Raw genomic sequence first — 26,702 nt, 5'->3', positions numbered from 1 at the left:
TTCCTTAAAAGAGAGTACACGGGAGGTATACAATCACTTTAAGCATGAAATTAGGCAACCCTACGACAAGATTGTTCGCCACTTAAAACCCATAAAAAACCACATTTTAATTCGTAGGATAAATTAGAGTTTGCAATGAATCTTACGCACTAAGAGCACCACCTCCCTTCGCATGACCATCCATTTTAGTAACAATCACAGCTCCAACTGCAATGCTTTGCTTGAATGCTTGAGCTTGATCAAAAGCAGCTTGACCAATACTTCTATCCAAAACAAATATAACTAGATCTGGTTTCTGAAGGATTGAAATTAGGAGATTAGTAATTGAAGTACAACCCAGAACTGAGAAGAGAGGAATAACACAGCAAAAACATACCGTCGCTTCAGAAACTTGACGCATCTCTTCAAACAGAGCGGCTTCTTGTTTGTGGCAACCACTGGTATTAACAATTATGAGGTCACAATTTTCTTTCTAGAATCTTTCAACACCTTCAACTGCAATTCTCACAGGATCTGACTCTGTGTAGCGATTACAAAGTAATTAAACGGAAAAACTAAAGAACACAAACAAAGCAGGCTCTTATATTTAACAAAATGTCAAAATCAAACAGCTCAATCCACAAATAAAAACAAAAAAGCATCCACTAGCAGAATTCGCAATTAAGTTTCAGTCATAAAAAAAATTCAAAATATAACAACACATTTTCCACATTATAGCACAAGATTTCCATTAGATGTATAATGAAACAGTATGCATAATCTGAGGAAGAGGCAACTAAAGCTGGAAAGAACGACCATATATGACATCTAAAGGTATAATTCAGATGTAGATATGTTACTTGTTACTCTTACAGTAATTCAGATCCACCTATAACCAACTAAAATCCAGTATATCAGTCACAACTTGTATTTTTTGTGTGTGTAAAAAAATACAAGTTTAGTAATGAATAAGCCTCATAAGAAGGGGAAAAAGAGAGTGCAGGCATAATCCATTCTTTCAGAAGGATAAATCTTTCAAGAGGATAACAAATATACATTCCACAATGTAATGTGGAATCATTTCTCTAACTACTTCCAGTCTACCACCCTTCATTGTACCATTCTATGACATTATAAAATAACCATTAAGAAAAATGAAAATTATTTATTCAAATAATGACCTTATTGTATACAAATCAAAGGAAACTATGAGTGAATCTTAGTCATGAATCATATTATCCTGATTTTCTACCCATCATTGATCTTCAAACAAAAATCTACACTACTTAGCCACTATTTGACAACCATTAAAACAAAACTATTTTTTTCTCAAACTTATTTCAACTACAGATTCTCACAATAAAATATTTTACATGTTAACTTAAAACTTTTTCTGTTTTTCAACCACACGTTCTCCAATTTTTTTATTTTTCCATTTTGATAGGCCAATTCAAACATTCTCCAAAAAAATCACTATTTAAAAACTCATTTTCCTCAAAAAACTATTTTTATCGGCTGTCAAACAGGGGCTTAATTGTAAATAGTGTTATGGCTTTGAAATTGTGCCCTTGTTTGAGCCACATTATTTTTCTTAGAATGCATTTTTGAATAGTATATTGATGGAAAATGTGTAGTTAAAAAATAAAGAAAAGTATTGGGTTTACGTGTAATATTATTTTATTGAAGAATGTGTGGTGAAATAATGTCAAATCACTGTATAAGAATGTATTTTTTTGAAATAATGTAGATCAAACATGGCCTGTTTAGCAAGGATTTTGTTTCTCCTTGTGTTCAAGGAATGAAACGGCACTTCCTGTCTTTTACTTTGTAAGTGATTCAAGCACTGAAAATAATAAATCATGTTCTTCCTCTCTGACAGGGATAGCCATGGAACTTTCGTCACTGAGATCACAATTTATGCATCTCAAGCACCATATTATAACAACACATAAATTTTGTAAGTTTAAGGAAGAAATATAGCCATTTAAAGATCTGGAAAAAATGTTACCTTCCATATAATGGAATTTTAGCTTTAGTTGCATTCTGTTTCAACTGGTCAAAAGCACCTGCTCGAATGTATCAGCACAAACAAGGGCTGGTTTCCAGCCCTTCTTGTGGTGGTACTGTGGTAGTATGCATATTTTGTACATGTCATTTTTCCAGACCCTATATTTAATATAGGCAAATAAGAACATCAATTTTTGAAAATGAGACAAAAGCACTTGAGAGTTAGTGCTCGTTTGGTAAGAATTTTGATAATTGATTTTTTGATCATTGAAGATAAAATGAGTCCTACCTGTGAAAGAAAAATTCAAAAAATGACGGCTGAAATAGTAAAATAATGGTCAAAAAATTGATTTTAATTGTCTAAAAATCTGCACCAAACAAGCTCTTAATTTATTCACAATAGTAAACTATAAATGCTAGAAATATCTGTAGTGACATTGAACCATATCATAGACTTCCCAGCAAAATAAGAATAAACTAAGTTGCCAAAACATGTGGAAAATATACACTCTTTCAAGGACATTAATATACCTTGCAAACCTAGAAACATAACAACACTTGGTTTCCCTTTCATTGGTGTAAATGAAGGTTTCCGTGGATCCAAAATCTTGCAGATCTCGTTAAATATAGCCTAAAGGAGGGAAGAAACTTCTTTAAAAACGTAGAAGTAGAATAAAAGAAACCCAGACAGCTTAATTTCATTAGATGCTAGTAGTATATTCATCCAAAATATAACCGAAAATATGCAGTTATAACAAGAGAAAACCAAAAGACTTATCCTAAAATGGAGGGAATGCCAAGTATACACAATATATGTACACCGATTGTGAGCCATCACCTAATAAAAATCAGAAAATGACAAAAACAAATATGCGTAACAAAACGACATCAAAGAGGAGAATATCCGATGGGTGCTTGAAACCTAGATTCCTGCAGAAGTTAAACCAAATAAATACACCCTACAAATCAAAAGGTAAACAGGTGTTTCTTCAAGAGTTAATGAGTTTGGCTAGTTCAATACACATCATCGTTTGTTCAAATTACAACTAAGCAGACATAGACATTGAATCCAAGAACTCCACTAATCGGTCCAACTAATCAGTCCAAAGTAGATGATACAGTAGGTTGACAATCCAAGGGGGTTTCATTGTTGACAAAATAATAAAAAACAATGTTATGGGGTTCATCTACAAGAACAAAAGAGATACTCAAAATATGTAAGAAGTACAGAAGTATTTCCCTCATGTGTCATAATATATATTTACTGGCGATAGTAACTAAGTCTAGATTAAGGCCTAATTCATAAATATTCGCAATTCTACCCACTGTTATTTAAGAAGCAAACCAGAAGAAGAGGAAGGAGGAGTCAACAGTAGTAATAAGAATCCGAATTAGAAGTGGCATCGGTTTGTTTAATTAAACGGTGTCGTTTTACTTAAATGAGTTGTAATAGGTTGAACACACGATTTTTATCATTTTGAACTAGGAAAATTCGACTTTCACCTTGTAACAGGGGGTGTATATATATATATACAGCCCACGTGCGAGAGAGGAGGCATCGGTGTAATCTGCCATTCTCTCCCCATGTGGATTGGTGGATTTCTCATAGTTGGTGATGCTCCGCATGCGGCCATTTCTTATTATTTTCCATTTATCCCTTTCCCCATTCTATTTCTCTTAATTTGGTTATAATTTTAACTGGTTCAGCTGGTAAGATTTCCATTATTTGATCTGTGCAAGTGTGAAGTTGCGAGGTGGGGTTCAGCTCGTGACAAATTGGTATCAAAGCAGGCGTGAAACACTGGGCCATTACAAACCATGGACACTGGAGCAAAGGTTGTGGACGAGCACCTGAAAAAGTTGGATTTGGAGATGGCTGATCTGGGAACTTCTTTTAAATCTGTTACTAGTAGGTTGGAGAACAAGTTAGCTGCTACAGAGTACAGATGAATCATTCCATGATTCCATATTTATTGTCCTGATTTCCTCCGTTCACTTCCACGCAAAAGGTAGAAAATTCTGTGTTCTTTTTGTTTTACATTTTTGTGCATAGGGAAGTCAAATCAAGATCAGGTTTATAGCCGTGTACCTGTTGGATAATTTTGCGCTTGTTGAGACAGTCCGCAAGGTCATCGAAATTAACAATTCATTTAATATTAATCCGCATATCGCTGATGAGCTTGACCTGGACATCGGCCTGAAGGTTGCAATATCGTTCAGACAGTCGTTCAACGCTTTTTGATCGACGATCGTCGCATTGTTCATCTGCTGCATAGCACGGTATGTGCTTCCCCCTAGTTGCGCAAGAACCATCTTGGATCTAGATTGATAATTATTATTCGAAAACTTAGAATTGAGGATGCTGATTGCAATTGGATGGAGGTTCGGTTAGGGATTGGGATTGGAGGCTTGAATTAAGGTTTAGCTGGCGGTGACGAGAGCTGTGAGCTTAATTAAAGGAGTTATAACTGAATTCAAATTTGGTGCGAGGGAGCAATCTATTATGCCGTTGGGTTGCATTATTTTCGTAATAATGTATTTTTAAATAATATATTGATTAAAAATTTGTAATTAAAAAATAAAAAAAAAATTTAAATTTATATATAATATTATTTTATTGAAATAATATCAAATCATTATTTAAGAATGTATTTTTTCGAAAAAAAAGTGGGTCAAACAAAACCTAAATATGGAGCAAGTTTGTCTTTAACTTATTCTTCCTTTTTTTTTTGTCTTTAACCTTTTTTTTTTTTTAATAATTTGCCAAACTCACCAATATTTCAATTTTGTAAGACTTGGGGCTCCATTGGAGAGTTATAATCAAAGCTATTTATTTTCCAATTAAAGAGTATGCATCAATAAAATTAGGTTAAGCATTATAATCGGAATCAAATTTTTTGAATCTAAATAGAATTCAAATCTAAATTGAAACCCAAATTTCCAATCCTATTAAAAATTTGAGAACCAAAAATTGATCTAGTCCTCAACACTCTTTGATTCTTGAACTAATACTCAACTCTAGATCCAAATTCATAAGTTTTCAGAATTTTAAATTTTTTTTATAATTTATTCACCTTAACCAAATGACCCTACACAACAAGTAACAAATTTACAGTACCAAATTAGTTATTACTGACTAATATATATATATATAATTGTCGATTCTGAGTATCAAAATAACCAAATCAACCCACCCGATGCTCAACTCATCCATTGAGAATCCAAACACTACAAAATACATAAGCACAAAACTCGAAGGCGAACTAATATCTCCAACAACTTTTTGACGGAATCAGAGTTATTAAATTTTGCTTACGATGATGAACAGTATCAGCTTACAATGCTTCATGAGAACACCCTTTATGAGACTAAACAGATATGCTTATGTAGCTAAATTTCGTTCTTTATTAAAATACATCTGGATGAAAACGTCCCGGGATGGAGTTGCTCGGTTGAGCCTGACGCAAATGCAATATCAAGGCATAGTTGTTCACCTGCAAGAAATCAAAATCAGTTATTCACATAATGGTTGCCAAATCCTTAATGAAAAAGAAGTAAAAGGGTACATATTTTTTATAGCCCAAGGTTCAATTTACTTTTTAACTTTATTCTCCCAAACGGTTTTGTTTTTCTTTCAAAGTGACCATTTTTTAGAAATTATAGTACAAAATGTTACTTTTTCAAAAGCGTTTCCTTACTTCTACTAGAGCAAGTTTACTTCTTTTTTAGGGCTAAGCACGACATGCTCTTAACTTGTCCCTAAATAAATTTATGAAGTTCTAGTATTTACCTCAAGAGTTCTCAACTGCTCCTGATATTGAGCCACCAACTGCTTCAATTGCTGCACCTCTTGGTTACTCTCATCGTACTCTTTTTGACGTTCATGCTGGATGGAAACAGCACGTTTGAGAATGGCATTGTCCCGAAGAAGTGCCTCAATTTGTTCCTTCAGCATCATGTTTTCCTGGTTTGCACGAAAAATATTTAATTATCCCCTTTTTGGTTCAACTAAAAAGTGAATTAAAATCTAAGTCGAAATCAATAATTAATTTCAACCACCCATCTCATAGGATCCACAACTTTTCAATCACACATTTCATCAACTTTTATCAAAATCTACTAAAAATCTGATTTTTATCTAAACCAAACCGGGGCTCAATAACATGAGGCAGGACTCAGCGGAGTAGGCCTAAAATAAAGAAGCAATTCTTGCAATAAATAGCAAGCAACATTGGCTTGTTTTTACTACCAAATTATATTCAAAAAAATATAAAGATGCAAATAAATATTTCCAAACAATAACACCTATTGTATCCATCTATAGGATTAAGAAGCCAGCCCAAGGTGGAATCTAATGCATTCTTGGTACACAACATTGGATAGGACTTGAAAATATAAACAAAATTTTAAATTCTTTTTCTTCCTTGATATTATTTCACAATACTATCATAATACCATCAAATCCTCCCTATCAAACAAATCACTAATGGTTATATGTTAACACCCGCAGAAAACCCTGTTCCCTTAAATGGGTTGGCCAACAAAACTATTTCTGATCAACAGTTACACAACCATTTTGCAGCTTTAATGATCTAAAAGAAAAATAGGTGTGAACTTGGAAATAGTAACCTTCTGAAAATTTTGAGCAGCTTCAGAACCAATTCTAGAACTGATGGATTTATCCAAACCTTCCAACAGTCTTGTTGTGCGGAATCTAGCATCATCTATGCTAGTGGCACTCATCATCTCCTTCACAAACAACTCAATCCATTCTGCACCATCCATAGGTAGATTGTTCTGGACTTGAGAGTCCTCCAAAAGAACTGCATCTCCGACACATGGTGTCGAACCTGTCAATTTTATATGGAGTATGTGATCAAATGTTTTAAATAGGTATTGAAAAGCCTTGAGAGTGAAAACTCAAGATGTAAACAAACATGTCAATAATAATGCCCATAATCAATGAAAATGTCACATATTTTTACCTATTTGTAAGTATAAAACTGCTACGAAATGGTTTTATGCGAGAGGGAAAAGAGGGAAGACCAACTAAAGCATAGAAATCATAGACATATCTAACCACCATCCCACCAGGATGATATAGATAATAGGAAAAGCACATTTATAGACAAGAAATGACGAAGTCACAGTGATTAGATAGATAACCACCATCTCACTATTAAACATTTCTTTCTTATATGACACGCTAAAATGTATCTTAATAAATTTTCTGAATAAATAAAATGTTTATTTTTGAATAGGTACCCAGGACCTTTTTTTGGACACTAACACACTCTCATTGGTGATCTCACCGAACGTTATTAGGTGGCACTTTGTCATGTTGATAATCTGAACAGCCTGTATTAGATTTCCAGTTTCATCTAGAGTCCTCTCTTTTGTAATTGTGGAGATCTATACTTTAAATCTACTATTAGTTGGGCAGGAATAAGCCAAGCCTATAAATAGGTAAACCCTATGAACATGAACTACGCAATAAAATATGCATCAGAGTACATTTTGTGATAATGCATTATTATATATCTGTATTATTACACATAGAACGCTACCACATATAAGCAAAGAGATAAATATAATAAATGTACAGAAAAATCTATTACATACATGTAGTTCAAAAAATTTCAGGAAAGGAGTAAAATGAAACAAAATTATAAAATAAATAACATGTGGGCAGGGTGAACTCAACCCTTTCCAGTTACTGCCTATTATTCGGTCCACGCAATATAAATACGTGCCTTTCTCCATGCCTGCATTTACATCCTCAGCGAAACTCGAGTTGTCCTCTGCACCTTCTGCATATCCAAGACGAAGCCCCTGCAGGCTCTTGATAGCAGCATGTAAATTATTGCTATGAACATGAACTACGCAATAAAATATGCATCAGAGTACATTTTGTGATAATGCATTATTATATATCTGTATTATTACACATAGAACGCTACCACATATAAGCAAAGAGATAAATATAATAAATGTACAGAAAAATCTATTACATACATGTAGTTCAAAAAATTTCAGGAAAGGAGTAAAATGAAACAAAATTATAAAATAAATAACATGTGGGCAGGGTGAACTCAACCCTTTCCAGTTACTGCCTATTATTCGGTCCACGCAATATAAATACGTGCCTTTCTCCATGCCTGCATTTACATCCTCAGCGAAACTCGAGTTGTCCTCTGCACCTTCTGCATATCCAAGACGAAGCCCCTGCAGGCTCTTGATAGCAGCATGTAAATTATTGCCAGATTCTTCCAAAACTTTCTCAAGGAGCTGCAAAACAATTTAGTTATACTCAGAAGTTATTGGTTGTTTTATGGTTATCAGAACTTTCTAAGGTAAGAAACATAAAGAAGCGGAACGATAAGGTATGTATTTCAAGCAGAATAGCAGAAATAACGAAGCGGATGTTAAAGGGTGTTCTGAATATATATGTTAAGAAAATCAAAAGGTTAAAACCCAGCAAGTCAATATCCTTTTGCAGTAACACATATATATAGTTAACTCGAGAGAAGTTGTCCTTAGATTTCCATCTTCGATTTATTCATTTCTCTATAGATGTTTGTTTTATCTGCTTATTACATCATAATTATGTATAATTCATCACCATCAATATAGGAGTTCAACAACATACAAAAGCTTGATTCCAACATTATCAAAAACCCGAAAAACAATTACAAAAGGCACTGAATAGCTGCAAATTGTATGGTAATTTTAATCTAATAAAATTCAAACTTTTTTTGTCAATCTAGAATACACAAGAAAAAAATATCCCGTGTCACCCCATAACCACAATAAAATCCTAAAGAAAATGCGCAAAAACTGGGAGAACAAAAATTAATAAAGGGTGAACTAACCTCACTATCCATATCAGGAAACGAAGCCTTGAATTCATCGAAAAGACTCCTCGGCGGCGAGTAGGAGAACTGAACCGGGGAGGTGGTGGAAGAGCAGCGACGTTTCTTGGAAACCGGCGGTGATCCCAACACCGGCGATGACGTTGTTAGTATCTCTTCGAAGAAAGATCTCTTCCCGCACACTATTGCAGACATTATTCAAAGTATTCAAATCTGATACAGATGAATAAATTAACAAATCCCTCTTTCCAGTTCTCTTCTTTGCTGACTGAATTAAATCAAATGAACAAATAAGGAATTAGGGTTAGGGTTTGCACGGTGCCTTCGAAATTCCAAGCTTTTCTTAAGGAACACTTTTTTCTCCTTCGCTTCGCTTTGGATGGATAGTTTCTAGGTTCTAATGGATATTTATACTGGTTGTGTTGATCTAGGCGGTTTAACTCGCGATGAAGATACGCGTGGACAATAAGTGTTGATGGGCCCACATGAATATTACATTTCTGAGCCCCAGCATTTTGTAGATCTCTGTCAAAAGAGTAATGATACGTGTACAAAGGCGTTGACAAAGGAAGTAGATAAAATTCGAGTTGACAAAATCTATATCCCTTATTTTTCAATCAAAACAAATTGACGGTTTAGATTTTGTCAATATCTATTTTGTCAACAAATTTTGTACAAATAGATTAATTGTTGTCAAAACCCACTTTTACTGAAGCGTTTCCATGTGAAAGTAAAATGCCTCGAAGTCCTAACTAAAATAGCGAGGCTCAAAGTTGAATTCGAATCTCCATTGTGACAAGTGATGATCTTCATTTGAAGATCCTTAATGAAATCTAATTGAAATAATTGATTGAGGCATTTTTAAGAATTTCCAATTTTAAAGGTTTGAATTAAAAATTGTCCACTTATTTGAATTTAGTGTCAATTTGTCTATCATGCCCCAATGAAAAAATGGAGCAATTGAATGTCATTTTCGACATTTGATTTTTTTTCCAATTTATCACGAATTTCGAGAAGTATCTTTCATGAGAAGTTATATTAAAATAATGTTTCTCGATATTTCATATGTCATTCTCGACATTTGAACACCGTTTCATTTGTTTAGATTGACATTTCATTTTGAATATGACATTTCTTTACATTTGAAATGTAGTTCTCGACATTTCTGAGTTAATGAAAAACATAGCATTATTGTGATTTGACATGTATGCTTTTGAAATAAATAAGACAGGTTATGTGTCAAAATTTTATTAGCCAATAACAATTTTGCAAAAATGTCCATTTTTTTTGTCTTAGTGTAGAATTATAAATTGTTAATAAGAATATTTTGGTCTAAATTCTTCCAAAATAGACATTTTTGCAATGGTGGACATTTTTGCAAATGATTAGGTGAAAATGAACATCCTGTGAAATTTCCTCTAATTGATTTTACTTTTGTAATAATTAACAAGAGAAATGTTAAAGTCTTGTCATCATGGATGATACTATATGTTCCAACATTAACTGCGCCACATGCTAATGAGGTTAAACTGATGTCTAGGATAAAATACTTCAATTAAGGAGTTGAAACCACGTACCCCTCATTCAATAGATACCATTTCAGATGCAATGCTATAAATACCTCATCCTTGTATCGTTTGAACACTAATGCGACTTTTTATACTTAAAGCTACAATTTGTCCTCTCTTGCTTATTTCACAATCTTGTTTACTGGAGTTTAGATTATACTGATTTATTTGAGTTATTAGTAGGGAAAATTGTAGCCAAGGTACCATATTTTTTCGTTTATTAGCAGACTTTGTTCAAACCTTTCATTTGTGTCACCGTAGGTACCAAACTTTTACAAAATTCGCAGTTCAAGTCGAGATTGACAGTTTCCGTCAGTTTGACCCAAAAAATCGTCAGTTGACCTCAAAAATTAAAAAACTAATAATTTTGACCTAGTAAAACAAGGGTAAAAATGTAACTTTATAATTTTAATATAAAAAATAAGTAAAAATTATTTAAAAAGGAAAACCCCATCTCCTTCGTCCAATTCCCTTTCTCCAAAATCAAAACCACCTCCACCAAATTGCTAGCCCCCGACACCACCGTGGTTGCAGCGCCCCCAAGCACTTCTTTGAATGATTTATTAGAGTTTTCTTGAATTTCTTTATGCTTGTGTGTATTCTTGAATTTTGGGTATTTTTGATAAATTGGGTATGAATGTTTGAGCAATGTACTGTGCGGGTGGTACAATCTTCAGATTTTAGTTGAAGGTCCAATTTTCTTTTCTTGTTAGGTGCTTATAGATTTTCTTGACCTTGATAACAGTTTTGTGTACTTCCTTTGAATGATTTATTAGGGTTTCTTTGGGTTCAATTCCTGAATCTAAATGTTGTATGAGCATGAAATGAGGAGAAAGCAAAAATTGGGGCCATTGTTGCAGAAGTTGCCTTCTGAGAAATTGGACAAATGATTGAAATTGTGAAAAGAGGACTTCAAATTTGCTACAGGAAGGAGATGAGATTGAGTTTAATATTGAAATTCTACACAATGAAACATTATGGAAACTTGATAGATTTGTAGGATATCACAAGAAAGCTGTAAACAAGTTTCAGAGGCAAATGCTTTTCTTCCTGCAGAACAAATCCTTGCCCAAGTAATTGTTTGCATCACTATAATCTGATTTTTTTTTCCAGATTTTCTGGGGTAAAGGGATTGGGGAAGATAAAAGAAGGAGATGGGCTCTTTTATTTTCCTTTTAAAATTTTTTTCATTAAAATTATAAAGTTACATTTTTACCCTTTGCCTTACTTTGTCCAAATTATTAGATTTTTAATTTTTGAGGTCAACTGATGGTTTTTTGGGGTCAAACTGACGGAAACTGTCAATCTGGACTTGAACTGCGAATTTTGTAAAGGTTTGGTACCTACGGTGGCACAAATGAAAGATTTGAACAAAGTCTGCTAATAAACGAAAGATTTGGTACCTTGACTGCAATTTTTCCTTATTGTTATAATACAATTGTCCATAAATATACTGTAGGTATCTAAACATTTTTGTCTCACGCCATATAGCATCTCTCACGTCCATATACGACGACCTCCTCTGATCAAGTCTTTGGTCAAATGTTTTGAAATTTGCATGCGTGAATGCAAGTAGAATTGACATCTGTTGTCCACGTCACCCTTACAAAAAACGACGTCATCAAATAGTTCCCCGAACGGAGATTTTAAAAAGGAAGGGATGTGCCATTGTAGATTTTTGTTTCCTTACTTTTGAGCCGAAGTGTTCATAATGGTATGCAATCAGATTAATCAACTTCAATTTTCTTATAATTTTAGTACCCATCTTCAATTTAGCACATTCAGATCCTAATATCGGTTCGCAAATTCAAACTTTTTCTCAAAAGTTATGTCATTACTTCACTAATTCACTCTGGTCACTAAACTTTTTCTTTTGTTCTTTATTAGTCACTGAACTTTCATTTTTTCTCACGTTTTGATTGTTGGAACGGTAAAACGCTGTGTTCTAAAAATGATAAACACACAGGAAACTTGAATTGGGTTGCACATCAAATATTCTACAAAACTAATCCAAAGGAATGAGAAGATACAGAAAGGAAACCTAAGGGCCAACACCTTATTTCCACTGAGCCAGCTACAACGTATGGGGCCGCGTAACTTCTGTTCAGTTGCAGGGGAAATATGCACGGTAGGTAAGCTTTCATGCTTCGAGATTTACACCAACTCATATTGCTTGGGATGTTTGATGGTAAGAGCAATTTCGCCATCTAATTAACCAGAATCCACGAAACAACGCTGCTGCAGCTAGAAACAGAGTCGAGAATGAGACATAAGTGTCAAAGGAAACTTTATACAGGAAGATATCACACATTTTATCCACCAGCAAGTTGGTCCTCAACCTTTAAATATTTTTGTACAGTCAGTCTCTAAAGTCCAAATATTCCATTAAATCATCATGTGGGCTGTACAAATCCAACTTTCTGAAGCTAGGTTTTGTTTCCCAGCTTAGGCAAGGTCAGGAACCAACTTGCTACTTGGCCAATAGATTGAAAATTTGAAGCAAAATTTTCACTTAAGAATACAGTGTGTCCCAGCTCACCCAAAGAAATATAACTCAACAGAGTAGGATTAGCATTCAGCATTCATAGTTCATGAGCACAATATTTCATCACTCCAGACCAGCAAGGAGCTTTCTCCATAGTGATCATCAGACAAATAATATATACGAGATATTTTGCTTCAAGGTGTACAATTGAGAGTTAAGACTACTTCATGGTTGGGAAGGTTTCGACTTCAATGTTGCAAAGAGAATTTCTTGCATTGAGACTTGCAAGCATAGTAGTTTTTAAAAGAAAAGTAGCACCCATTTTAACCAATCTACAACAAGATGACTAAAATAAAAGGGACACATTGCAAGTGTTTGATCTTCTATCTTGGTTTGCTGTCCGATGTGGGGGGTGTATGCAATGATCGAAAATTAATTAGCAGGAATAATAAAAAGATCATCAACTCAAATACATTTAATAACTTTGGTAGTGCAATTACTCAAGGAAATAGAAAGATGTAGAATTTACCAGAGTGTAATTTTCTATTTTCCGAGGTTCCACCAACATGTATAGTGGTTTCCCATCCAATCTGCACCTTCCCTACAGAAGATTAAACAAGTGAATTCAAGCCAAGTAAGTGACACCAAAAAGGTATAATAACTACATTTGCAATAAGAATTGTCTGGTGGATGTCAGGGCAAAATGAGAGAACAGAACATAAAATTTATATCGATAAAGGCAAGTCAAAAAATAAAATAATCACCCACAATGAGGATCATAACAAGCCAGCTAGCTTAGAAAATGCAGATAACGCATTCAACCAATTTGCCTTGTTATAGAAAGAAAGTAGGTTCCTCTTGTTGACACACATTAGTGCCTTGTAAGGGTAATCTTCCATCCAAATTTGCGTGTGAATGAGGGAAAACTTGCATAAGTTTTTATAAATGCGAAATTTTGGGTGAAATTTTAATTTTCTAGTCAGATCCCTGCAGTGAATTTTGATTTCGATTAGCATGCGTTAAACTAGGGGACGAGACGTTGGAATTCAGATCACCAGTTTTAGTTTGGAGATCAAGTTCCCGTGTGCCATGTGGTACATTAACTACTTCGTTGCGGAAAGCATTTGCAGAAAGGATCGTTAGAGATAGAGATTAATGAACCGAAAACTAGAACAAATATATAAAATCTAGGTCTACAATAGGTAGAAAAAGATTCCAAAACATAACATTGTTTAGCTGTGAAGTAGCAATATACTAGGGGAATTTGTAAGCTCAATGAGTTTTTAACCTTTCCTTTCTCTTTCCTCCATTTTTTTCTGCAGTGAAGTGTTTAGATAGACAAATGTTATCCTAGGATTTGATCCCCAGCTTCGGTTGCTCCCTAGCAATAATCAATACAGCCAAGCAGGTATAATGCTTTTAGAAAAGATTTATTTTAATTAAAACTTATTTATATACTAAGTTTGTTAAGCGTAGCAAAAAGTGCCCGCAGTAACATATGAGGGATACCAATATTGTGAACTCATTTCCCCAGTTGCTTAGCTCAATTTGAAAACCGCAAATGGTGAGGCCTGACCTCAACTCATCAAGCCCAATAAACAGCGGCAAGACGTCAACCATCCTACCCCAGCTAAGCCTCTGGGGTGAGAGGTGGAGCTTCAACTAGTGCAACAAAAATGTTGATATAGTTCAGCACATATATGCACCAACTCTTATAAGTCCGTGTTATAAGAATGTAAAACTTTGACCACTTGCAATCAGGATAACAAAAAAAGCCTCCCTGTAACTTGGACATTTACAGTGAGTTAGGTGTCCAAGGAATAAATTAATGTCGTGAAAATTAAAATGAGAAGCGTAGGAAAGTATGGATGGTATTGAAACGATTCACAGATTACTATTTCTAAGAAACGTATGCCAGTGGGAATAGTTCCGCAACAAATGAGGACGCTGCAGTGTGATGATAAACTCGAAAGCGAAAATCAGATCAATTTCATGAAAAGATAGAAGAGGAGAAGTACTTCAGATCAATGACTTGTAGATTATTCCGTAAAATGAGGGGTAATTTGAGAAGTAGAAGTTGAATTACCTTGACCTCTGGCAATCCAATAACACATGCACATTCAACGACCACAGCACCAACTCGTTCTGAAGAACAAAAGGAACATCATCATCTGTCACAGTTCTGAGTACAAAGCATGTTTGGCTAAGCTTAAAAGTTATTTCTAGGTTACCTTTTTTGCTAAATATGTCTGAGGTTTTATGGATTTCAGTACAATATCCTTTTTTTTTTTTTCCAAAACTCACTGCTACTGTAATATTTCACATGCAGAATTTAATGGGATAATGAAACAACTTCAGGATCTTACCTAAAAGCCTTGTGGCTGCAGACAGTGTTCCTCCTGTGGCCACTAAATCATCAATTATTAATGCTCGTTCTCCATGCTGAACAGCCCCAACATGCATCTCCAAACGATCTTTACCATATTCAAGCTCGTAAGCTTCAGAAATAACTTCACCTGGACATGAATTCGTTATTTTGAAAAGTGGGATGCAAAAAATGGTTCTGGTTATGTAAGTATGATCTTGATATTTCTGAAATAATTTAAACATTAAAAGATACAAGAATTTAATTTCCTTCTGAGCTTAACAATGTATGCTCTCACAAAACTTCTTCAGTCAGAATTACAACCCTCCACTTTTCCTCCTTTAGTTATTCATAGGTATAAGGTATCAGAATCAAAACAGAACAAACCATTGCTCTCTAGTTCCTTAAAATATAAAAACTTCGACCTAATAAGAAGGGCTATGAATCGATAGTTAATTATCAAGCTTAGAATCATACAATTGTACCCGACTTTATATTGAAAAGGTAAAGTTTACCTGGTAGCTTTCCAGGTTTACGTAAAGGAATGAATTTTGCACCAATTGCCAATGCAATTGCAGGAGCAAACATAAACCCTCTAGCTTCAACTCCTACGAGATAATATGGAAGTTATCACTCTGATCAAGCGTGAATTAATAGTCAAATTTTCGCATTAAAAACACCAATACAGCAAGTTACATAATTTTGATTTATCAAATGTGGCAACCAGTTACATTCAAGAACTCTTCACATGAGCAATGTGTAAAATTTCAAGTTCTCTTTTTGCCTACACTCCCTTTTCTCTTTTAGTTTTAAGTCATGAAAAAGACCATCCAAAAAGTCAAAAAAAAAAGAAAAGGAAAAGAAAAAAGGCATAATCTTGGATCACGTGAAATTTGGCTTGAAATGTTAGAGAGAGGACAAACTTATTTATTCGAATTAGGTGTCCTCAACATGCTCGTCATACGTACGTGCACAATATTTTTATAAATAAGTGCATCAACATTGAACTCAAGACATTTGTAGTACCACATCGAACCACTTCATTTGATATAAGAGGTTAAGGTGTTAGAATTATACCAGCAACAACAGAGATATCCATATCCCTGTAACGATCAACGAAGATGTCAATAGTGTCCTTGAAGGCTTTGGGATTCGACACCAAAGTTGTTATATCCTGGAACATTATTCCTGGAAACCAAAAAAATAAAACATATCAACTACATTATTACACAAAATTTTCTTCGAATAATTACATCAAAAAATGCCCAGAAAAGTTCGTGTTCACTACCCAGAAAAGGGAAAATCATACACATACATCTATCATATATTTAATAATAGTATACCTGGTTTTGGGAAGTGGGGAACAACTGTAATTGCATCAGAAATACCCTTCAATCTTGGGTCTCCTCTTAAACCATTTTCTGCGGCAAACATTTCTTCTCTTCAGCTCTTTTTTTTTTTTTTTTGCCGAAGTAGGTAGTGGGAATTTCTTAAAAATTGGACAAATCTACACTGAGGAAGATCCAAATGCTGGCTTCTGCTATTATTTGTACACCCGGTATTTACTTCTCAATTCTCTCTGCATTTACATAAAGGGGTGGTATCCCGTGCTTTAACGGGGACTTCAATGCAGTGCATTGGTTTGGCTAAATACTATATTTAAATGAACCTGGTAGTGCGTATTTATAAAGAGGTTGAACCCAACCTTGAGGGTTTTTACCGTCCCGTCCCTAAAATTTTGTGAGGGAGGTAAATCACGGGATGTGATTTAACAGGCTAAAAAACAAGAACTGTCTGTACAATGCACCTACAAGAAGTCCAATTTCATGTCTCAAGAATCGAACCTCCACACGGTGGCTGCCAACAAGGCGTAAGATAACATCACTCATGTCCTTTGCATCACTAGGCTATGCCTCAGGGGGCTTGATAGTGCGTATTTATTGAAGGCGTTGGAGAGGTCAATTTAGTTCTTCTAAAAAAAATGATAAAAAATTTAAGATTAATGTTATTTGACATTAATTGATAAGTAGAATTAAATAACTCATTTAATTTCATTTTTTATTTAATTTATCATTTAATGTCACCTAAATTGGGATTGCAATCCCAATTGGACTAAATAGCATTACTCAAATTTTAACACTCCATTCATATCATTTATATAAATTGAATTTTGCTATATGGATTAAGAAATCTTATTTAATGTTATTGAAAAAATAATTTTTGCCAAAAAATTTCTTATTCAACCCATTTTTATATTTGTACAATTTCAATATTAAGTGAGAAAATTTGATTATAACTAGACAAATTAAATGAGTATATATTAGTAAACGAACAAAACAAAATATTTTCAATAAAGAAATAGGACCATATATTGGTACAAAAAAGTAAGAAAAGTCAGCATATATAATGGGACGGAGGTAGTAGTATATTTTATTATTTTATGAAATTTATAATTTCAATCACTCTTTAAGTGCATATTTTTTCAATTTTATATAAATCTACTAAAAAAATAATTTTTTGACAAAATCAATCGGGGTAAAGTTAAAAAAGAGAACTTTAAGTGACTATTAGCACGCTACTAGAAGTTGAGTTTATGGAATGTGTGAAAAACAGGTGAATGTTAATAATTGAAGTCTTGTGTTACGTGTAAAAACAAATATGTTTGATCAAAATTAATTGTGAAAAAATTACTTTCCAAACATGCGGATGAAAGATAAATTAAGTTAGGCTATGTTTGAACCACATTTTTTCAGAAAAATACATTTTTAAATAGTGATTTGACATCATTTCAATCATACATTTTTCAATAAAATAATATTATATACGAATTCAAAACTTTTCTTTATTTGTTAACCACACATTTTCTATCAATACATTATTCAAAAATACATTCTTAGGAATTAAAGCCCCCATTTGACCCTCATTCTCATTCTTTTTCTCTTTTATTTTCTACTACACAATTTTTCATAAAATAATATTACTCGCAAATCAAAAATTTTTTATTCTTTTTCAACTACACATTTTTCAAAAAAGACATTATTTCAACCATTAAAATTTGGAAAGACTGGGAGCCAAATGGGGACATAATGTAGCTCAAACAAGGGCTTAATCGTGATTTGGATAATTGTGAAATGTTTTGTCTGGACATAAAATGTTTAGGTGATCTCAATTGAATAAGTAGAAGAAAGCCACATACAATAAGATTTGTTTGAGCTCTTTTTATGAAAAATATAGTTGTAATAGTTATTTTTTTAAAAATATGCAAAAAACAAAAAAAAAATTAGAAAATTTTTGGGTTTACGTATAAAATGATTTCATAGGAAAAATGTGTGATTGATAGGGAAAAAGGTGATTTTTTAAATGATGAAACTGAAATAGCCTATGTTTGAAATCATTCTTTAATTTTCTCCAAATTAATTTTTAATTGCGCATTCTTTCAATAAACAATTATGCACGTAAACTCAAAATTTTTTTATATTTTTTAATTATAAATACTCCTAAAGAAACAAATTTTATAAAATCAATTCCCATGAAATGGGGCTCAAACAAGGCTCAGTGAAGTTTATACGACGTTAAATCATTGATAGCAGCAAAAAATAAAATAAAATAAAATAAAAATATATATATATATATAGTCGGCCATAGATTCATCGAGAACAAAACTTTACTGGTTTTTCCATCTCTTGAATGAAAAGCTATACTGTGTTGTTTATTGATGCCTAATCAATCCAAATATTAGAAGTTTAACGGTGCCTAATGAGTCCACTTGGCGAAATCCACTATGAGATATGCGGCAAGAATGTAGTATTATGATTTGCAAGTAACATAGGACTCCACGAGTGTACGAGATAAAATTCTCTGTTGGAAGACTGCATTATTTCGGCATAAACTAACATTACATGGAGACTAACATTATATATATTGCTGAATTGAGATTCGTTGTTTAATTTTTACTATCATCTAATTAATTATTGACACATTATTTTGTGTGAACAGAGAAAATATTTAATAGTGTTAAATAAGTAAATAACTGTTAAAGTGAAATTAAAATTGATGGCATACTAATTTTAAATAACATGTTAGTAATTAATTAGGTGAACAACAAATCTTAACTCGTTTGATATAGGGTTAAATGGAATAATTATATTCACGTTACGAACTTTTATAGTACACTACATTTTAATTGTAATGAATATTTTTCACATTTTGGCATTAATATCTTCGAGTTTTTCATCATATTCTTATCTTTTTATTCTTAAATTAATTAGTATTTTTTGTCCTATTACGAATTCAGTTCAAATATTTTACTGGCGTGCTTTGAAATGAGTGGACAAATTCACACTTTTGTATTTATTTTTAACTTATTTAAGAATAAGGACAATTAATTTTTTTATATATAATTAAAATCATAATTAGAGATGAGATGTGCTAATTAATGAAATGTCGAAGATAAAAATGAAACGTAAAATTGTTGAAGACATAAATTCAACAATTAAAAAAGTTTATGATCTTCAACCCCGTTTGGTACCCATTTTTTTCAAAATGTATTATTCTCTTTCTTCTTTTCAACCACATATTCTTCATTAAAATAATATTACACGTAAATAAAAAAATTCTTTATTTTTCAAACACACATTTTTCATCAATTTAATATTCCAAAATGCATTTTTACATAAAAATTGCTACCAAACACTCATTTCAATTATAATGTGCGCCGGCTATTGGAAATTGTTGTATCGATATAATTAGTAATATTATATTGAACAATGGATAAATTTAAATTTATTTTTCTTCCTTAGTTTGTTTGGGTTTTATTTCAATCCATGATAATAGCATTATATTTTGGGGAAAAATCATAAGTGTATTCTTTACATCATTTCAAAAATCAAGTAAATAGTATAAAAATTCAAAATTCAGGTATATTAATTAATTAAAAATATTTATTAAATAAAGATAATAAAATCACAGTTAAACGATTAATGGTCATAAATTCATAATTATAGGTCAAGATTTACCTACTGGTTACATATCGTCAAATTAATTGGTTACATATTATTTCGTGATCACAGATAAAAAATTTTGTAGGTCATAGATTATTTCGAGATCACAAATCATTTAAATTACAAGTCACATTTTATTTATGTATCACATAGGTCATAAATTATTTTTTAATTATAAACCTAATTTTTAGTCACAAATCAATGAAATAGTTGGCCATAGACGCCGAAATAGATGGTCATAGATTCCAAACACCCCTATCACCATTGCCCAATCCAGCACCAATCTTGATCAAAAATTACCATCACCCAATCGCCACGTACATCACACCATCGCACCACCGCATTACCAAACCCTATCCCAATCCCATTCTACCACAATACTTGACTACAAACACTACCCATCCCCACCACAAAACCATCACAACCACATGAAAACTACTATCGCTAACCACCAGCCACCGCACCAAGCCAAGTCAGCCACCAGTCGCCACCTGCTCCCCATCAACATACCAACAATACTACACTACAAACATCACATTGCCACTGAAGAACATATCACAAGCCACTGGAGAACAACATAAAACTACTACAACCGTACCGGCCTCTTGCCTCACACAACGGCGCTTAGATTGTCGTTGCTAAACTAAAAGTTGCAGTTCACAGCAGCGTCTCCATCGAAATCAGCTTCGCTCGGCGACGTTGCTGAGAACTCTCAACAATCCTCGATGTCAGAGCATCGTCCGGCAGCGAACACTTCTCAATGATAACAATGGTAAGAAGGGGGTATAGAGAGAGGATTCAACTTCAATGGTAACGTGAAGAAGGTATACAAAGACGATTTAGCGTCACCAATCGTAGGGACGATCGGAGAGTCCTCGCGACGTTGCAGCGCCGCCAACCACATACACACTTCCAGCGTGTTTCTCGTCGGAGAAAGCCAGATTGTTAGCGATTGAGACATGGAGACGGGGTTACGGGAGAGGAGGGAGTGAAGACAGAGAGTAGGGTTTTTGAAAATGGTATTGGGATGAGTTTGAAATTGAATTAGGATAGGTTGATATATTTTATTATTAATAATTAAATCAATGCCTGAATATTGAATAAAAAACTTTCCTATCTGATTTTTGCACTATGATATTCAAATATTTGGAATTTTGTAATCTCCAGTTATATTTATTTGTAACAAATGATTAGGTATTTAAAAAGGTAGTAGTATATTTTATTATTTTATGAAATTTATAATTTCAATCACTCTTTAAGTGCATATTTTTTCAATTTTATATAAATCTACTAAAAAAATAATTTTTTGACAAAATCAATCGGGGTAAAGTTAAAAAAGAGAACTTTAAGTGACTATTAGCACGCTACTAGAAGTTGAGTTTATGGAATGTGTGAAAAACAGGTGAATGTTAATAATTGAAGTCTTGTGTTACGTGTAAAAACAAATATGTTTGATCAAAATTAATTGTGAAAAAATTACTTTCCAAACATGCGGATGAAAGATAAATTAAGTTAGGCTATGTTTGAACCACATTTTTTCAGAAAAATACATTTTTAAATAGTGATTTGACATCATTTCAATCATACATTTTTCAATAAAATAATATTATATACGAATTCAAAACTTTTCTTTATTTGTTAACCACACATTTTCTATCAATACATTATTCAAAAATACATTCTTAGGAATTAAAGCCCCCATTTGACCCTCATTCTCATTCTTTTTCTCTTTTATTTTCTACTACACAATTTTTCATAAAATAATATTACTCGCAAATCAAAAATTTTTTATTCTTTTTCAACTACACATTTTTCAAAAAAGACATTATTTCAACCATTAAAATTTGGAAAGACTGGGAGCCAAATGGGGACATAATGTAGCTCAAACAAGGGCTTAATCGTGATTTGGATAATTGTGAAATGTTTTGTCTGGACATAAAATGTTTAGGTGATCTCAATTGAATAAGTAGAAGAAAGCCACATACAATAAGATTTGTTTGAGCTCTTTTTATGAAAAATATAGTTGTAATAGTTATTTTTTTAAAAATATGCAAAAAACAAAAAAAAAATTAGAAAATTTTTGGGTTTACGTATAAAATGATTTCATAGGAAAAATGTGTGATTGATAGGGAAAAAGGTGATTTTTTAAATGATGAAACTGAAATAGCCTATGTTTGAAATCATTCTTTAATTTTCTCCAAATTAATTTTTAATTGCGCATTCTTTCAATAAACAATTATGCACGTAAACTCAAAATTTTTTTATATTTTTTAATTATAAATACTCCTAAAGAAACAAATTTTATAAAATCAATTCCCATGAAATGGGGCTCAAACAAGGCTCAGTGAAGTTTATACGACGTTAAATCATTGATAGCAGCAAAAAATAAAATAAAATAAAATAAAAATATATATATATATATAGTCGGCCATAGATTCATCGAGAACAAAACTTTACTGGTTTTTCCATCTCTTGAATGAAAAGCTATACTGTGTTGTTTATTGATGCCTAATCAATCCAAATATTAGAAGTTTAACGGTGCCTAATGAGTCCACTTGGCGAAATCCACTATGAGATATGCGGCAAGAATGTAGTATTATGATTTGCAAGTAACATAGGACTCCACGAGTGTACGAGATAAAATTCTCTGTTGGAAGACTGCATTATTTCGGCATAAACTAACATTACATGGAGACTAACATTATATATATTGCTGAATTGAGATTCGTTGTTTAATTTTTACTATCATCTAATTAATTATTGACACATTATTTTGTGTGAACAGAGAAAATATTTAATAGTGTTAAATAAGTAAATAACTGTTAAAGTGAAATTAAAATTGATGGCATACTAATTTTAAATAACATGTTAGTAATTAATTAGGTGAACAACAAATCTTAACTCGTTTGATATAGGGTTAAATGGAATAATTATATTCACGTTACGAACTTTTATAGTATACTACATTTTAATTGTAATGAATATTTTTCACATTTTGGCATTAATATCTTCGAGTTTTTCATCATATTCTTATCTTTTTATTCTTAAATTAATTAGTATTTTTTGTCCTATTACGAATTCAGTTCAAATATTTTACTAGCGTGCTTTGAAATGAGTGGACAAATTCACACTTTTGTATTTATTTTTAACTTATTTAAGAATAAGGACAATTAATTTTTTTATATATAATTAAAATCATAATTAGAGATAAGATGTGCTAATTAATGAAATGTCGAAGATAAAAATGAAACGTAAAATTGTTGAAGACATAAATTCAACAATTAAAAAAGTTTATGATCTTCAACCCCGTTTGGTATCCATTTTTTTCAAAATGTATTATTCTCTCTCTTCTTTTTAACCACATATTCTTCATTAAAATAATATTACACGTAAATAAAAAAATTCTTTATTTTTCGACCACACATTTTCCATCAATTTAATATTCCAAAATGCATTTTTACATAAAAATTGCTACCAAGCACTCGTTTCAATTATAATGTGCGCCGGCTATTGGAAATTGTTGTATCGATATAATTAGTAATATTATATTGAACAATGGATAAATTTAAATTTATTTTTCTTCCTTAGATTGTTTGGGTTTTATTTCAATCCATGATAATAGCATTATATTTTGGGGGAAAATCATATTTCAAGTGTATTATTTACATCATTTCAAAAACCAAGTAAATAGCATAAAAATTCAAAATTCAGGTATATTAATTAATTAAAAATATTTATTAAATAAAGATAATAAAATCACAGTTAAACGATTAATGGTCATAAATTCATAATTATAGGTCAAGATTTACTTACTGGTCACATATCGTCAAATTAATTGGTTACATATTATTTCTTGATCACAAATAAAAAATTTTGTAGGTCATAGATTATTGCGAGATCACAAATCATTTAAATTACAAGTCACATTTTATTTATGTATCACATAGGTCATAAATTATTTTTTAATTATAAACCTAATTTTTAGTCACAAATCAATGAAATAGTTGGCCATGGATGCCGAAATAGTTGGCCATGGATGCCGAACACCCCTATCACCATTGCCCAATCCAGCACCAATCTTGATCAAAAATTACCATCACCCAATCGCCACATACATCACACCACCACACCATCGCATTACTAAACCCTATCCCAATCCAATTCTACCACAATACTTGACTACAAACACTACCCATCCCCACCACAAAACCATCACAACCACATGAAACTACTACTATCGCTAACCACCAGCCACCGCACCAAGCCAAGTCAGCCACCAGTCGCCGCCTGCTTCCTTCAACATACCAACAATACTACACTACAAACATCACATTGCCACTGAAGAACAACATAAAACTACTACAATGACCGTACCGGCCTCTTGCCTCACACAACGGCGCTTAGATTGTCGTTGCTAAACTGAAAGTTGCAGTTCACAGCAGCGTCTCCGTCGAAATCAGCTTCGCTCGGCGACGTTGCTGAGAATCTCAACAATCCTCGATGTCAGAGCATCGCCCGACAGCGAACGCTTCTCAATGATAACAATGGTAAGAAGGGCGTATAGAGAGAGGATTCAACTTCAATGGTAACGTGAAGAAGGTATACAAAGACGATTCAGCGTCACCAGTCGTAGGGACGATCGGAGAGTCCTCGCGACGTTGCAGTGCCGCCAACCACATACACACTTCCAGCGTGTGTCTCGTCGGAGAAAGCCAGATTGTTAGCGATTGAGACATGGAGACGGGGTTACGGGAGAGGAGGGAGTGAAGACAGAGAGTAGGGTTTTTGAAAATGGTATTGGGATGAGTTTGAAATTGAATTAGGATAGGTTGATATATTTTATTATTAATAATTAAATCAATGCCTGAATATTGAATAAAAAACTTTCCTATCTGATTTTTGCACTATGATATTCAAATATTTGGAATTTTGTAATCTCCAGTTATATTTATTTGTAACAAATGATTAGGTATTTAAAAATCTAGAAACAATGGATTCGATCATAACAAGCCATCCACGTCTAGGATCTGAAAATTGTGACAATTCGTTCAAATATCAAAGACGTTTGTTGTTGTTCAAATCATTGTTTCCAACCATGGGAAGATCCTTAATTTCAATTAAAAGTTTTTCCTTGCATATTTTAGTCCTTGAAAAATAAAATTTGATAGCACACTTGATTAAACTAAGCACCATTGCTTAGAAGATCATTTTCACACATATATATTATTTTTATTTTAAAAAGTTATACATTTTGAAAATATTTCTTACTTTATAATCAAAATTAGTAACTACATTTTTACTAATAAAAAAATATTTACTTCAAACTCATTTTGCATCATATTTGGGAGTACCCTTACCAATTCTCCAATACAGGTGTAGAATTCGACATTATGGAACGATTTATCAACGGTTCATCTCAATAAATGCTAGCTTAAACATTATTATGCAAGCTGGACTCAACAACGAGTTTGTTTTCATTTTTTCAATTTTTTTTTTTTTTTGAATTTATCAAAAAACAGCACTTGCTCGAACTAAAACTTGTGTGAATAGTGGAAGAACACACCATTCAAATTTAGAGTCGTAGCACGAGAAGGCCGATGCCTTGATTGAGACCTTTTTTGGCATAAGTTGCTTATTGCTAAGTGTATAGCCAGCCACAAAGAAATTACACAAGGTTTTTCATTTGACAACGGAAGATTATCACATGTAAACTCGATAATTTTTTCTTTTTTATAATTTAATTAAAAAATTATATATATATATATATATATATATATATACGAAAATGATCTCCTAAACACTAATACTTAGCTTATGTTAAGTATTAGTGACATAGCACACCATTTAATTGTTCAATATGTTAGTGGTAGATCTCATGTATTTAATGATTTCCCAATTAAATGGTGTGTAATGTCACCGGTACTTCGGAGATCATTTTTGTATATATATTCAAACAAGGACTCATACTCATATATGACTCGTCAATCACGGCTAATTTAATACAACAAGATAATGCAACAACCAATTGATACATCCAACTATCTTAATTTCTTTGATAAACAGATAAATTAATCGAACTTTATTTTCTATGAAGTAGGTACGAGTGTTTTCAAATGAATAATTTTGTTATTTTTTAAAATACTTTCACCGAATCAAAAAATATTAATGGAAACAAACAAAACTAAACATCATGCTGCAATTCAATCAGCTGGGCAAGATTTTGATGGCCCATCATATTACGTGATCAACGTAGCACCAAACCCATGAGTGGTCCATGACGGAAGACCAGCGAGGGCATTAATGTAATTCACCACAACACGGCCCTGATTGGCAGACAATGAAGTGGCAGTAGATCCGGGATATTGGAGTGGTACCCATTTTTAACCTAGTGCACCAAGGTGGCGATATCTCATTGGATAATACCTC

The 26,702-nt window shown here is 32.7% G+C and overlaps 2 protein-coding genes and 1 pseudogene across 4 annotated transcripts; all 3 read right to left on the bottom strand.

Moving 5' to 3' along the window:
* Positions 1-4,477, bottom strand: part of LOC111405208 — a 7,791-nt pseudogene extending 3,314 nt beyond the window's left edge.
* A 686-nt stretch (positions 4,478-5,163) lies between these two features.
* Positions 5,164-9,319, bottom strand: LOC111405207. Of its 2 annotated transcripts, XM_023033998.1 has the most exons (6): positions 8,859-9,319; positions 8,235-8,274; positions 7,740-7,841; positions 6,616-6,836; positions 5,777-5,950; positions 5,164-5,480 (listed from the first exon to the last, which is right to left on the bottom strand). In XM_023033998.1, the coding sequence occupies exons 1-6, from the start codon at positions 9,051-9,053 to the stop codon at positions 5,394-5,396; spliced, it is 819 nt and encodes a 272-aa protein (XP_022889766.1). In that variant the 5' UTR covers positions 9,054-9,319; the 3' UTR covers positions 5,164-5,393. The 2 variants fall into 2 exon arrangements, with proteins under 2 accessions (XP_022889766.1, XP_022889765.1); XM_023033997.1 differs by lacking the exon at positions 7,740-7,841 and having other exon boundaries at positions 8,133-8,274; positions 8,859-9,317.
* Positions 9,320-12,372: 3,053 nt separating this feature from the next.
* Positions 12,373-16,916, bottom strand: LOC111405206 (adenine phosphoribosyltransferase 5-like). 2 transcript variants are annotated; one of them, XM_023033995.1, is made up of 7 exons: positions 16,620-16,916; positions 16,354-16,464; positions 15,792-15,884; positions 15,278-15,427; positions 14,998-15,056; positions 13,441-13,512; positions 12,373-12,670 (listed from the first exon to the last, which is right to left on the bottom strand). In XM_023033995.1, exons 1-7 carry the CDS (start codon positions 16,708-16,710, stop codon positions 12,638-12,640), a joined length of 609 nt encoding a protein of 202 aa, XP_022889763.1. In that variant the 5' UTR covers positions 16,711-16,916; the 3' UTR covers positions 12,373-12,637. The 2 variants fall into 2 exon arrangements, with proteins under 2 accessions (XP_022889763.1, XP_022889764.1); XM_023033996.1 differs by having other exon boundaries at positions 12,373-12,664.
* Between the last annotated feature and the right edge of the window lie 9,786 nt (positions 16,917-26,702).

Source organism: Olea europaea, chromosome 12 (genome assembly GCF_002742605.1).
Source record: "Olea europaea var. sylvestris chromosome 12, O_europaea_v1, whole genome shotgun sequence".
Lineage (NCBI taxonomy): Eukaryota > Viridiplantae > Streptophyta > Magnoliopsida > Lamiales > Oleaceae > Olea > Olea europaea.
Note: the sequence above shows the minus strand (reverse complement) of the source record. Positions and strands in the feature narration are given on the sequence as shown.